The sequence below is a fragment of the Podarcis bocagei genome (assembly GCF_964188305.1).
Source record: "Podarcis bocagei genome assembly, chromosome: 7".
NCBI lineage: Eukaryota > Metazoa > Chordata > Lepidosauria > Squamata > Lacertidae > Podarcis > Podarcis bocagei.
In genome coordinates, this window is record NC_138132.1 from 75,555,028 (window position 1) to 75,569,036 (window position 14,009).

The 14,009-nt window shown below is 48.6% G+C and overlaps 1 protein-coding gene across 5 annotated transcripts in view; it reads right to left on the minus strand.

Moving 5' to 3' along the window:
* Positions 1 to 14,009, minus strand: part of AGRN (agrin) — a 247,487-nt gene that overhangs the window by 93,992 nt on the left and 139,486 nt on the right. For all 5 annotated transcript variants that reach the window (XM_081201337.1, XM_081201338.1, XM_081201339.1 and 2 more), the window contains 2 exons: positions 3,916 to 4,131; positions 1,258 to 1,482 (listed from right to left, as the gene is read on the minus strand). In XM_081201337.1, coding sequence (XP_081057463.1) covers positions 1,258 to 1,482; positions 3,916 to 4,131 — 441 coding nt within the window. The remainder of the gene's footprint in view (positions 1 to 1,257; positions 1,483 to 3,915; positions 4,132 to 14,009) is intronic.

Sequence of the window (14,009 nt, forward strand, 5' to 3'; positions counted from 1 at the left end):
CAGCCATCTCTCACACACCCCAGGTATCTGAGCACAGGTGGAGATCCTTGGCCTTCCAGCTCCCTCCCACCTAATCCGGGTTTATCAAAATCGCCTTCCATTCACCCCTTGGGCACTTTTATAGAAACACCGAAGATACAGGACTACTTATTGGCTAATCCTCCTTCTCTGTCTCTCCACAGGGGCATTTTCAGCGCCCAGCTAATACCTGGGAGGAACCAACTTGATTCAACACATATGCACAAAGGGGCATTATTTCCTAACAAACATAACCCACAAGTTCTGAAAAATAAAATAAAATCCGAAGACTCTGAAATATCTACATTCCTATCCTGCCCCTCCCAAGAGAGAAACCCAAAAGGGAGGATGAAGGATTAACACATCACCATGGAGACTAGAAGAGCCACACGTGTATATATTGGGTTGGGAGAGAGAGGACTCTTTAACCTCAAAAACACACAGCAGAGCACAACTGAAGCTGGTTACAAATTTTGGTGGGTACTTGGGCAAGAGGCTGTTTTACCCGAGTGGGGAAAAACAAAGAAGAAAACAATTCCCTTGAGAATGTACAAAGCATTTTTGTTTTAGCTTTTAACGATGCACAGCCTCACAGTACTTTCATACTAAGACAGCCTTTCCCAAACTTTTGAGTCCCCAAGTATGGTTGGACTGCAACTCCTACCACACCCAGATGATATGGAGATGATGGGAGATGTAGTCCCAAACCATCTAGGGAACCAAGGTTGTGGGAAGGTGTTTCCCAAACTTGGGCCCCCAGCTGTTTTTTGGACTATGACTCCCATCATCCCTAGCTAGCAGGACCAGTAGTCAGGGATGATGGGAATTGTAGTCCAGAAACAGCTGGAGACCCAAGTTTGGAAAACACTGCTCTAAAGCAGAGGTGGGCAAGCAGTTGCTCACTGCATGTTTGCTGGACTCCAACTCCCATCAGCCCCAGCCTGCATGGCCAATGGTCAGGGATGCTGGGAGTCATAATCCAACGACACCGGAAGGCCCATAGTTTCCCCATCCCTAGATTAAAGGTGCCTGGGAGATGGGAGCACCATTTAGAAAGGAGGTTCTCTGCTGTGCCTCTGAATGAGTGGCTGATCTGGCTTTTATTAAGATACTGAAACAAAGGTGGGGAACTCCCATTAGCCTCAGCCAGCATTGAGGAAAGATGGGAGTGGCAGCCCAGCAACATGTGGAGGGCCAAAGAGAGAACAGTGAGGCAGCCGGAAGCCCCAGAAAACTCACCACAAGGCCCGTCAAACTTCTTGAAAAGGTTCTCTTGCTTGTCGCAGGCGTGCCTGTTGAGGTGGCACTCGCTGCGGTAGTCCTTGCCGTCGCTGCCGCACACCACGTTCTCAGGCACACCGCTGCATGAGGACGGGCAGATGCACTTAGCCGACAGCCCATCCGTGGAGCGGGCACAGGTGCTTCCAAAGCTGCAGGTCACCTCTGCGCAGGGGTCCTTCGAACCTGGGGGAAAGAAGAGGAGGCGCAGGGCCTGGACTGATTTAAATGTGCAGACTGCTTTAAATGTGCAGGCGGGGCCTCTATGTGGGTATAATGTTGACATGATTGGCGCTGCATATTGTAAAGTAACCTCTTAGCATGCTTAATGCTCATTTAAACTTTCAATGTTTTAAATTAAACAGTAATTGTTGAGTTCTCAGAGGTATACGGTAGCGTACTTTGATTCGTTACGGCTATTGTGCTCCCCGTGCTTAAATTGTCTCTTACATGGATGGCTCTGAGTACAACGTTATTTGCAGGAAGTTAGGGATATGAAATGACTGATACTAAAAGGAAATGGAGAGGATAAAAGACTTGAAGGAATTTGCGGTAGACTTGTTATATTATATGAGCTAGGCCAGGAACAGGGAACCTTCTACAGACTGAGGACAACATTCTCTTCTGGGCAGTCTTTCTGAAGGCGGCATGCCCATGTGGGGGCGGGGGGTGAGGGGGCGGTCAGAAGCCAAAGAAACCCCAAACTGTGCCAGCCACAGGACATCACTTAACACACCATGAGCAAAATGTAATGAGGGAAGGAAAGAGACATCAAGGAGCTGCTCTACATTTGACCGGGATGGGCCAAATGTTATTTATAGGCCCCGGCTACAGCCTCATTTATTTAATTATTTATTTACAACCACCACCCCCTTTCATTTGTCACTCTCCTCCCTCCCTCCCCCTTTCCCAATCCCCCATTATTATTTTAAATAAATCACTCTGGCACTCGCATCATCCTCCCTTCCCTGCTTCCAGGAGAGCCCCCAGCGGGAGGCGAGAAGCTCAGATTTATAGAGAGACGAGAGGGATCCTCATCAGGGGAGGGCACTGAGAATGGAGGGAGGGAAGGTCAACTTAATTTACTTGGAGACATGCAGGCTGGGGGGCGGGGGGGAGGTGTTCATTTGCACAATTCTTCGCTAGCAGCTGGTGCGTGCCATGTTACCAAGGAGGGTCCATTAGCCTCACTTATGGCCGGGCTTCTCCAGGAAATAAGCTGCTCTGGGGCACAAGCCACACTTAGGCACATCAGACTCTGTGTGCATGCACAAAGTGCTTCTGTCGCAGGTAGACCCGAGGCATAAGGAAGCAGGCCCGTTTGTCATTGAGAAGGTTGGGGTGGCGGCAAGAGGGGGAGCAGGAATTTTGGCCGAGGGATTCTACGCAGGACTCGGAGAGAAAGTGCCCCCAACTTTCCTTCTCCTCCTTCCCCATCTCAGCTTTCATGTGTCCACACAGGCTTTCAGGCGATCTCCCTTACCCTTTTTCTCTCTAGACTGCCCCCAGCTAATGTCTGCTTCCAATCCCCCCCCACTTCCCGTTTCCAGCTAAAGCTCACTTCCTGTTTGCACCCCACCAGGCACCCACTTCCCATTTCATCTGCACCCAGAAACCCACTTCCTGTTTCCTCCCCACCAGACATTCACATAAAGGTAAAGGGGATCCCTGACCACTAGATCCAGTCGCAACCAACTCTGGGGTTGTGGCACTCATCTCGCTTTATTGGCTGAGGAAGCTGGCATACAGCTTCTGGGTCATGTGGCCAGCATGACCAAGCCGCTTCTGGCGAACCAGAGCAGCACACGGAAACGCCGTTTACCTTCCCGCCGGAGTGGTACCTATTTATCTACTTGCACTTTGACGTGTTTTTGAACTGCTAGGTTGGCAGGAGTAGGGACCGAGCAATGGGAGCTCACCCCGTCATGGGGATTCGAACCACTGACCTTCTGATCAGCAAGTCCTAGGCTCTGTGGTTTAACCCACAGCGCCACCCGCGTCCCTGACATTCACATACTTCCTGCTAATAGGGTTGCCGTAATTATCAAAAAGTGAAAATTCTGTCAGCTTTTTTTTTTTTTGCCAAAGTTGTTGAGCTATTTTTAAGGGAAATTGGCAAAAAAATGACACTGCCGACATTGGTTGCCATACACCCAGATTTTCCCAGACATTTAGCTGATTTCCGTCCAGACACTGCTTTCGACTGCAGTATTCTGGGTATTTATTTCCAGGAATATCCAGGCGTATGGCAACCCTACCTGTTAAGTGACAGAGGTGAGATTTAAAGAAGGGTGGCAGTGTTCACATATGCCCAGAGGTTTGGAGAGCGGTGAGAAGAGAACAGGTCTGGTCTGCAGTGACTCTCTTTCTACAGAATGCTCTCCCCAGGAAGGCCTGCCTGGCACCAATCCTTCGGGTGAACGCACCTTGAACGCACTGAATGCACCTTGTTTTAGAGGGGGAGAACAAGAAAAAAAATATTTTTTTCCTGTTCTCCCCCTCCTATGGTCCGGTGCTTCCTATGATCTGGTGTGTCCAATAGAGTGAAAAATACAGTAGATGTTAGGCAAAGAGGCTCATCCTGACCCAAATGAGTCAAGGCCCAGCTCAGTTACTCACCACATGCCCCTTTGCTGATGACTTTGATCCGGCGCTGTTGGTTGCATTGAGCCTTTTCCAGCTCGCATTCGTTGCTGTAGGTAGAATAATCCGAGCCACAGACAGGGGCCACCACTGAGGGGCACGTGGTCTTCTTGCACACACATAGTCCCTGGGAGGGGCCCGTTGCACTCCTCTCGCACACGGCGCCAAACCCACACAGCACACCTCGGCATACTGGATGGGAGTGAAAAGAGGAAAAGGACAATTAAGCAATGAATGAGGGTTGGTTTGTCAGGAGAGGGAAAACTGAGCATGAATCTCAACTTTAAAATAGTGTGTGTGTTTCCAGCTCAAGTTTTTAGTCCTTATGCCTATGGAAAGACAGACTGAAAAAAATTATGGCCAACAAGTCTGTGTAGACAACGAACTGGGATCTCAGAAACTCACATGCAAGCTACAGTACTAGCTTAAGAGCACGGACTTCCTGAAGTCACTCTCAGCCTTAGCGTCTGTGAAATGGAAACAGTGGCCTTCCTCACAGAGTTGCCGTGAGGGCACAGCAACTAAAGTCAACAAAGGGGTTTGTGAATTAATACGCGTTGTGCGAATGCTACATCACAGCAGGATGTAGTGAGATCTTGGGAGGTGATAGAAAGAGGAGCAATTGTGGTAAGAATGGCAATTTGGGATTAAGGAAATGATTTTCAAGGTGTGGCACTTTCTAGCTTGGCTCTTCAAAGTCATAGAGCACACTGCAGAATGCATCCCCGGGGCTTCAGGCAAGGAACATTCCCAGCCTTGAACCTGGGACCCCTTCTGTATGCAAAACAGATGCTCTACCTCTTATCTGCATCCGTTTTCTTAATAGGAAGGTGGGATGCTCTTTTATACTGATTCCAGAACTACAGAATCATAGGACTCTGTAGGGTTGGAAGGGTCCCATGCGGGAATCACAGGAGCCCCCAGAGTCTGAGAAAAATGAGCTGGGAAGCCCCAGCATGGAAGGCGGCCACTGGCGGGCTGCTCACTCTGCGCCCTCAGATCCCCCTGTCCCGTGCTACATCCACCGCTGAGCCACAGCCCCTTCTCTGAAAATAAAGGACGATTCTAGTCCTCATGGCTCTCAATAAAGGATTGCAACGGGAACACAGGAAGCGGCCTTATGCTGAATCAGAACTTTGGTCCATCAACCTCAGTGTTGTCTACACTGACTGGCAGCGGCTCTCCAGGGTTTCAAGCAGGAGTCTCTCCCATGCTGCCAGGATGCCCAGAGGGAAGGCCAGGAGCCCTTTGGCCACCACTTGTCCATCTAGCTCAGTACTGTCTGCACTGACTGGCAGCATCCCTTCAATTTTCCAGGTAAGGGGACATTCCCAGCTCTACCTGGAGATGCTGGGGGCTGAATCTGGATCTTCTGCATCAAAGCCGATGCTCTACCATGGAGCTATGGTCTTTTTCCAAAGGAGGAGGCAGCACCAAGCTAAATGGACCCCCCCTTTACTAAATCCTAGCACTCCAGGTGATGGTTATCTCTACTTACTTCCTCAAAAGATAGATAGTTTCCATGGCATGCTTTTTCTCAAATTTATCTATTTAGGAACAGATGCCTGCTTTTTTATTTCTCTGTGCCCTGAGGCAGATAATGACAAGATAAACATAACCAAACGCATGAAGCCTCCGCTCAATAATCAATGAACAACTCAATTAGCAACCCCCCCCCCAAAAAAGTCCAGTGACTCAACTCAATAAAGCCATAAAATCAACATTAATCAAAATAGTCTACTCATCACAGATAGTTTTGCAAATAAAATGTGTGTTTGGAGAGGAGGAGAGCCGTAGTGGCATAGCAACCAGGATGCTAGAATGGGAGACCGAGGACCTGGGAGACCGGGGTGCAAATCGCCCACTTGGCCATGACGCCCACCACGGTGATCTTGGGCCGGCCAGTCCATGCCTCCAAGCCTAACCTACTTCTCAGGGTTGTTGTGGGAATAAGATGAGGGCCGGGGGGGGGGGGGGAGAGAACCATGAATGCCAGCTTGAGCTCCCTGGAGGAAATGGTGGGATATAAGTGCAATAAATAAATAAAACAGACGTGTGGGGGAGGCTGCAGGGGGAGGGGTTGAGCCTGTTGCCAGATTATTTTGGGTGCGAGTGTCAGAATCTGAGGAACAGGTTACCCAGGGTTGCCATATTACAAAAAGTAAAATTCCTGACACCCGCAAAGACCCCAAAATTGTTGAGCCTTTAAAAAAAAACAAAAAACTACCAAAACCAACCCTGAAAATAGTGACTTCAAGCTTTTTGAGCGGTTTTCGCTGCTTTTTCCATTGCGTTGCCATACATCTGGGTTTTCTATCACATTTTGCCAAATTTTGCAAAATTCCCTCCTGACGTATGGCAAGGTTACCAGACAATTTGGGAGCAAAAGTCAGCAGCAAGGTTAGTAGATATGTGTGAACAGCACACCCCAGTGTGGGAGAACTTCAGACCAGGGCAGGATGGCTGAATGTGATCCTTAAGACTGCTCTGTTTGGCCCTCAGGAATCCCCCCAGCCCCTCACAAGCCTTGCTATCTCGAGTGTTTTTGCCTGGCTGGAATATGTCCTAAGAATTATAAGAAGAGTCCTTCTGGATCAGGCCTAGTCCAGCATCCTGTTCTCACAGTGGCCAATCAGATGCTTCTGGGAACCTGGCAAGCCACTCCCCCCACCATGAACGCCTGGGAAGAAGACGGCACAGAGATGTGCATCACATCCTTTGCTTTACGTTCTTTAGCTTAACCCTGCCTCCTTTTGCACCTGGCCCTGCCCACTGCTTGGACACGGCCCCTGGGAGGATGCAGGTACCTCACACAGTTTTGTTTTCAAAAAGAAATCATGCTTTGTTTTGTTTCTGAAAGTCCGCGAGGCAAAAGAGAGAGGACAGACACATCATAAATCAATCCCTGGTTGCAGAGGCCCTCTCAAGCCAATACACCTGGCAGTTCTCCAAACAAAACTGTTGAATTGCTGTTTTTATTTCTGAGTACACAGAGTGATGTTGTATTGTCCTTTTACTATTTTTTGTTGGGAGCAAAGGTGGCTGGGGCAACCCAGTTGGATGAGCGGCATATTATTATTATTATTATTATTATTATTATTATTATTATTATTATTATTATTATTATTATTAAATTTGGATCTTCTGTTTTAAAATATGCTTGTTCATTGTATGCTTGCTTTGATCTCATTTTTGTTACATTTGCTGCATAAATTCAAACTCCTTTAAAACATTCTGTTTGATTTTTTTTTTTTAATATGGAGTTTCTAGGGGAACTTTCAAGGCTTCGAGCCTCAAAACCACCAACTTGATAGACACACAATAATTACAGATTGCAATTAGGAATGTGGCGGGAGGGTGGGTCGCCTTCCTAATAAGAGATGCACTATTCTTGTTATCACGCATGCTAATCAGAGGAGCCAGCACCAGCCAGTTCCCCATCTAAATTGCAAATGAAGGAGAGGTGCTTGGCTGTTCTTTTTTAATTTGGGAGGTGGGTGGTGGTGGTGGGAGGAATGCCAGGTACGGGAAGCTGAGAAGTGTACACACACATACACACACACACACACAGTGTGTGTGTGTGTAGCGTGTGACTTTTCATGTCGCCTCCAAAGAGAGGCGTTATCCAAAGCATCAGCCTCAGATCTCGGACACCAGGGTAGCAAATCCTCATTTGGCCCCCAACAGCCTTGGGCAACTTGCTCTTAGCTGAGATGATTCTGTGCATCTTTGATCTCGCACACACATACTCACCCTTACAACCAAATTTCAGGTGTGTGTTTTTTAAGCTGCAGTCATTGCGCTTTGGAAAGTGTTGCGCAAATGGAGATGTTCTGGCACCTTCCGTAGGTCTGCAGTCTTTTTCCTCTCAGTGCAGAAATGTGGGCCCTTCTGGGTAGAAGGAGGGAGGCAGGAAGTGGCCTAAAGACACCAGGGTCCCCTCCAAACACCTGTTACGTCCACACCGCCCATTTAAAGAACATTTAAATCACACCTCTCCCTTTCTCAAAGAATCTTGGGAACTGTAGTTTGTCAAGGGTGCTGGGAGTTGTAGCTCTGGGGATGAACTGCAGTTCCCATGATTCTTTGGGAAGGGGGAGATGTGCTTTAAATGTACAAAGCCATAGTACATTTCTTGCAAATGTAAAAAGCCAGCCCTTTATCACACATTTTGTGATGATTTGTGCTCTTGATGTGATGAATTGTGCTGAGCCTCTCCAATTCAGGCAGGATTTCCTGATCCACAGGCTTTAAGGCTGCAATCCAAACCCCTGGCAGGGAGCTGCAGGCTTAATGGAGAGGTGGTGCCGCCGTGACACCTACAGTTCTGCCACTCATGCTGTCTACCCATTAGGTGGAAAGTGTTCAGCAGAGTGATGCTGTAATTTCTGTCTCCTTCCTCACCTGATTTACAGTTAAAGGCCAAAACTCAGTGGTAGAGCCTTCTGCTTGGCATGCAGAAGGTTCCAGAGAGGTGCTGCCAGCCTATGTAGACAATATTGGGCGAGATGGACTGGGTATAAAGCAGCTTTCTCCATTCCTCCGATCTTCACCCCCTTGACCTCCCCAAGCTGACAGGTGCTTCCATCTCTCCTTGCTGCTCCTTTTACAATCACTTCTTCCTCTCTGCCTTCCCCTCCCCTCTCTATTTGTAGCAAAATTCCTACTCAGCCATGAGGCTTTTGGGCTAGCCAGGGGTCAGAAACTGTCCCTCAGAACTTGTGGGGGGCTGGACTATATTTTGAAAAGAAAGAAAAAAAATAATTCCTATGTCCCACAAATAACCCAGAGATGATATTTAAATAAAAGCACACATTCTACTCATGTAAAAACACCAGGCGGGCCCCACAAATAACCCAGCCATGCATTTTAAATAAAAGAACACATTCTACTCATGTAAGAACACTCTGATTCCCAGACCATTTGTGGGCCGGATTTAGAAGGCGATTGGGCCGGATCCAGCCCCTGGACCTTAGTTTGCCTCCCCATGGGCTAGCTTTTGTCTCTCAGCCTACCTCACAGGGTTGTTGTCAGGATAACCTGGGGAAAGAGTAGGAATGCCATCCTGAGCTCCTTCGAGGAAAGGTGGGATATCAATAGAGGAAGGACGGAAGGAGAACTGGCATAATTAATTATTGCCCTCAATAATTCTGTTGATTTATTGCTGCTTCTGTGAGGATTGATTTTTTGCTTGTTTGTTTGTTTAACTTTGTAAAAATATTGCTGCTTAACTATGTTTCAGACACACACACACACCGTATTTTTTGCCCTATAGGATGCACCTAGATTTTGGGGGGAGGGGAATAAAGGGGAAAAAATTATTCCCCCCCCCCAGGCCCGAGCTTCCCCTGACCCCAGCCCCCAGAACGGGTCCCAGAGCGATGCCGAAGCTCCAGGAGCCTGGGAGCGCAGGCAGCTCTGCGCAACCTTCGGGAGCCCGGCGCGGCTTTGCACCGGGCTCCCTAGGGCTGCACAGAGCTTTCTGAAGCCTGGAGAGGGAGAGGGGTCGGTGCGCACTGACCCCTATCGCTCACCAGGCTTCAGCAAAAGCCTGTATTCGCCCCATAGGACGCACACACATTTCCCCTTCATTTGTGGAGGGGGAAAAGTGTGTCCTATAGGGCGAAAAATACGGTGTGTGTGTGTGTGTGTGTGTGTGTGTGTGTATGTCTTAGACCGTTCAGATCCCTGCTTGTCCATGAAGCTCACTGGGTGTGGCCTTGCCGTCAGTCACTGCCTCTCTCGGCCTAACAGACTTCACAGGGTTGTTTTAAGGATTAAATGGGGAGAGGGAGAGCCATGCCCCTTGGGCTCCTTGGACAAAACAGGGATATAAACACAATAAATAACAAACAAATCTCTCTCACCATTGCCTTGTGGATCCTGGGGGATGGAGAGCTGGGGCAGAAATGTCAAAAACACATAAATGCCCTGGCATGTTTGTCTGTGTTAAGAACAGCCCCCCCCCCCTCGTGCCCTCTCCACCTTCACAATGCACACACACCCTATTATGCATTTCTCTCCGTTACCGATTTAGTTATATGTATATTTTAATTTATAATTGTATAGGGACATTGCAGACCCACACGCAAAGAGCTGTGTTCTACGGACAAAGCGCCCAGCTAAGGAAATGGCCTGGCCTACATAACAGCGGGAGAACGGAAATAAATAAAAAATAAATGAATAAAAAAAGATAATGTGTGGGAAAAGAGAAATCATAAAAGGGGAGAGGAATGCTTTTAAAAAAAAAAAAGGAAAAAGAAAAGAAAAACAGCACGCTTGCCGGCGGTTCATTTACACTTCAATACTTGGGCGCCTGGCTTCAGCTGCCTGGAGAGAGTTTAAGCTCATATGCACAGCAACAATGCACAGCGCTAAGAGACTAATATCGTCAAATAAATAAAGAAGACGAAGAAGAAGAAGCTTTCGTTCGCTCCTGCCCAATATCTAAAAGCAATTTATCATTTTTATGAAGCTCTGTGGATCGTCTCTTTCTCAGCATATATATATATATATATATATATATATATATATATATATGGGAGAGAGTCTTTTTCTGGAAACAACCCCCCCCCCCAATTTTCGCACAGTGAGATAAGGGGGTGGGGAAGGGAGGCGAGAAAAGCAAAATGGGGGTCTAAAAATGCAGAGCGAGAGAGGGATTGACTTGATGATTATTTCCTTCCCTTTCTCCACCCCCACATCCAGCCAACCAGCCCACTCCCCCCCCCCCCGCACCCTGGCTGCCCTCCTCCCCATCCTCCTTGTGCTCCTTCTTCCTGGAGCTGAAGTCTTAAAAGAGTTTGTAGTGCATTATCAAGCTGAGCAAGGAAGGCACAGAAGACAAAGCGTCTCGGTGGCACTGAGAGAAGACATACGTGTTGGGAAAAGGACCGAAGGCACATAGGCACCTCTTGCCAAGCTGTGGGGGCTGGAGCTCAATGGTCAAGAAAAAAATGAGCTGTAGCTCAGCGGTTAGAGCATCTGCCCGGCATGCAGAAGGTCCCGGGTTCGACCCCGCCCCCGGCATCTCAAGGTAGATCTGGGAGAGACTCCCTCCCTGAACTCATGGAAAGCACCTGCTAATCAGGGTATCCCCTAATGAAGCCATCCCTGCAGATTAAAGCCTTCTAGATGCAAGAGCTGTAAGCATCTCCTTTGCATGCAGAAGGTCCTGAGTTCAGCCCCTGGACACTCCCATTCAGAAAAGGGAGATGACATTTTTATTCCCACCCCAAGGGCAACATTCCCTTATGGGAAAGCTTGGGACGGGGGGGGGGGCACATGCCAGTAGTGGGCGGGGTCAGAGGCAAAAGTGGGCAGGGCAACATGCGTAAATTATTTTTGCACACTAAACTGGTTTCTACTCACACCCCAGGCAGGCAAAACTGTAGTAGCCCCCTTGGGAATTCATTGGTAAACATCATCATCATCAAAAATAGCTGTTACTGTTATTGTTATTTCATTTTTATGCCACACTTCTGACTGAGTTGCCCCATGAATAAAGTGTCATCATGACCATCATGAGCAGGCAGAGGGCCTTCTCGGTAGTGGCACCCACCTTGCAGAACGTCCTTGTATCAGATGTCAAGGAGATAAGCAACTATACAATATTTAAAAGACATCTGAAGGCAGCCCTGTAGAGGGAAGTTTTTAATCTTTAATGTTTTATCATTTTTTTTATATGCCGGAAGCCGCCCAGGGTGACTGGGGCAACCTAGGTAGATGGGTGGAGTACAAACAATGAAATTATCATCATCCCCATTGTCCACAGTGACTGGCAGTGGCTCTCCAGGGTTTCAGACAGGGAAGATTCCCAGCCCTACCTGGAGATGCCAGGAATTGAACCTGGGATCTTCTGCTCTACCAGAGATTCCTGTACACACACACCTATCTTCCCATGCTCTATCCAGCTAACAGAGACACGTTATCACAATCCCAAAGCACATCCCTGCCACGCAAAAGCCATTATGGAGGGGGCATGGATTAAGGCTGGGTGAGGGGTGTTGTTTGGGGAAGGGGGGTGGGCCTAGGGAGACTCAGGAGGGGCAAAGAGAGAGGTCTGCAGGGCCGGGTCTGAGTTTTCCCACCCTTGTCTGAGTGCATCCCAAGAGATAGTGGCAAGTCCAAGCCCGAGGCTGTATCAGGCGCCCTGCTTTGCTTCTGTCGCCCATGTTGGTCTGAGACTGAGCCCATCCCCTCAGTTGCAAGATAACTTCCCCTCCTTTCCCTATTTCATTCTGTCAGGGCCAAGGCCTGGTGAATAATTCAGCGCAGGTTCAGCGAGGCTCTCGTGCCTCTGCCTCCCCTGGCAGGGCCGGGAGCGTGCGAGGACGCAGCTGGATGGGGAGGCCATGAAAGATATATGAATGTGGAGTGGATGGCATATGGCTGAGTTGCTTCGCAGTCCTCCCGGAACCCTATTTATCCCCTCCAGCCGTACCTTGCTCCAGCATCTCTGCCCCAAGCCAGGGCTGCATCAGGGTTGAGGAGAACCATCGCAACAGTCACACTGCAAGGAGTTACTGCAGAAGGCCCTGGGTTCAATCCACAGATGGAAGACATCTGCCCCAAACTCTGGAGAGATCTTGCCAAACAGTGTAGACCCAAGGGCCACATGCCCTTCATGGCGACCTTTTGAGGGCCAAATGTCAGTGGTGAGCGGGGCCAGAGGCAAATTTGAGCAGGGCAACAAATGCTAGTGTTTGCCTTTGTACAGCAGGCCAGTTGCATATTCGCATACTCCTCTGTGTCCTCCATCCATCTCCTCTCATTCCATGGGCCAACTTTGACAAGGGTGCAGCACAAAGATGACAGGTGATTGACAGGTGAATAATCCCACCCACTTGTCCAATTTGACTCCTAGGAGTGGTGGGTGGAGACAGAGGACTGAACGGCCCTCAGGCAACATTACCCACCCATGGGAGCGATATCACCTGACAGGTGGGCATAGCTTAGTAAAGCCCAGTGTCTCAATCTGAACTGGAATCCCTGACAGGCCAAAACTGACCTGCTGGTTCCCTGTCATGGTGTACAAAATTATAGAGTAGTGCAAGTACTGTTGAATATCAGCTTATTTCCTGACTCCTCACTGCTGTGATAAGGATGGGGATATAACCCAGGAACATGCTTACATCAGCATGCTTAACTGGGTGCCTGAATACATGAGAGAAAACATCTGAAAGGGCATGGTTCCCTGTCCAGAGAGAATAAACTGACAATCTTGTAAGTAAACAGCGCACAAGGAATTCTGTGCTTGTCTGAACTGGGCTGCAGTCGAGAAATTCCAAAGCACTGTCATCCTCGTAACCCTTTGAAGGATGGAGGAGGTTTTCAGACATCCTATCGCCAAACTCCTGAGCATCTGCTAAGGAATCTTGTGGCAGTTGTTAGTTATCGAAACTAACAAACAGAAAAGCTCAAAACAACAACAACCCGTCAGCAGTCTATCACCACGCCTCCCCATTGGCTAGCCGCCTGTGATGCCACGGAATGTTTGTGAGCATCCTAGCCACTCAGAGGCGGCTGGTGAGATGCAAGCAACAGAATGTTGACAATCAGAGCAAATCTCTGAAAGGAAGCAAAGGGTCAACGGCCATGGGAGGAGGGGGGGGAGAGAAAAACGGCCATCTATCTTGCCAGCTGGTCCTTGATTGAACAAAGAGTGATATATTGTGGTGGGCTCAGAAGGAAAGCCACCTCGGTAGGCCCAGGTGTATTCCTTCACCCCCACCCCCACCCCACTTTGGGTTAATTCCAATCACTAAGCTAACGCTTCCTTCGGTCTTTCCCATTAAAAGGATGGTTTGCCGCAGCTGCGCTGTAGACAGATGTTTGCTGGGATGGAAGGGCAGGGAGACAGGGTGGGGAGTCAGGGAAGGAGGAAGGACCGCTCCATTCTTCCAACCCTTCTGGCTGTACATGAAGATGCTGCTTACTCATACTTGTTACTGAGACAGTAGGAGATAATAATAAAGCTTTTTTTTTTTTTAAGGCTACAAATTATTTTAGCTGTCAGGGTCAATTAATCAAAGTGGGCAGCTCAGCTACCCCAAAGGAGTACAGGAATG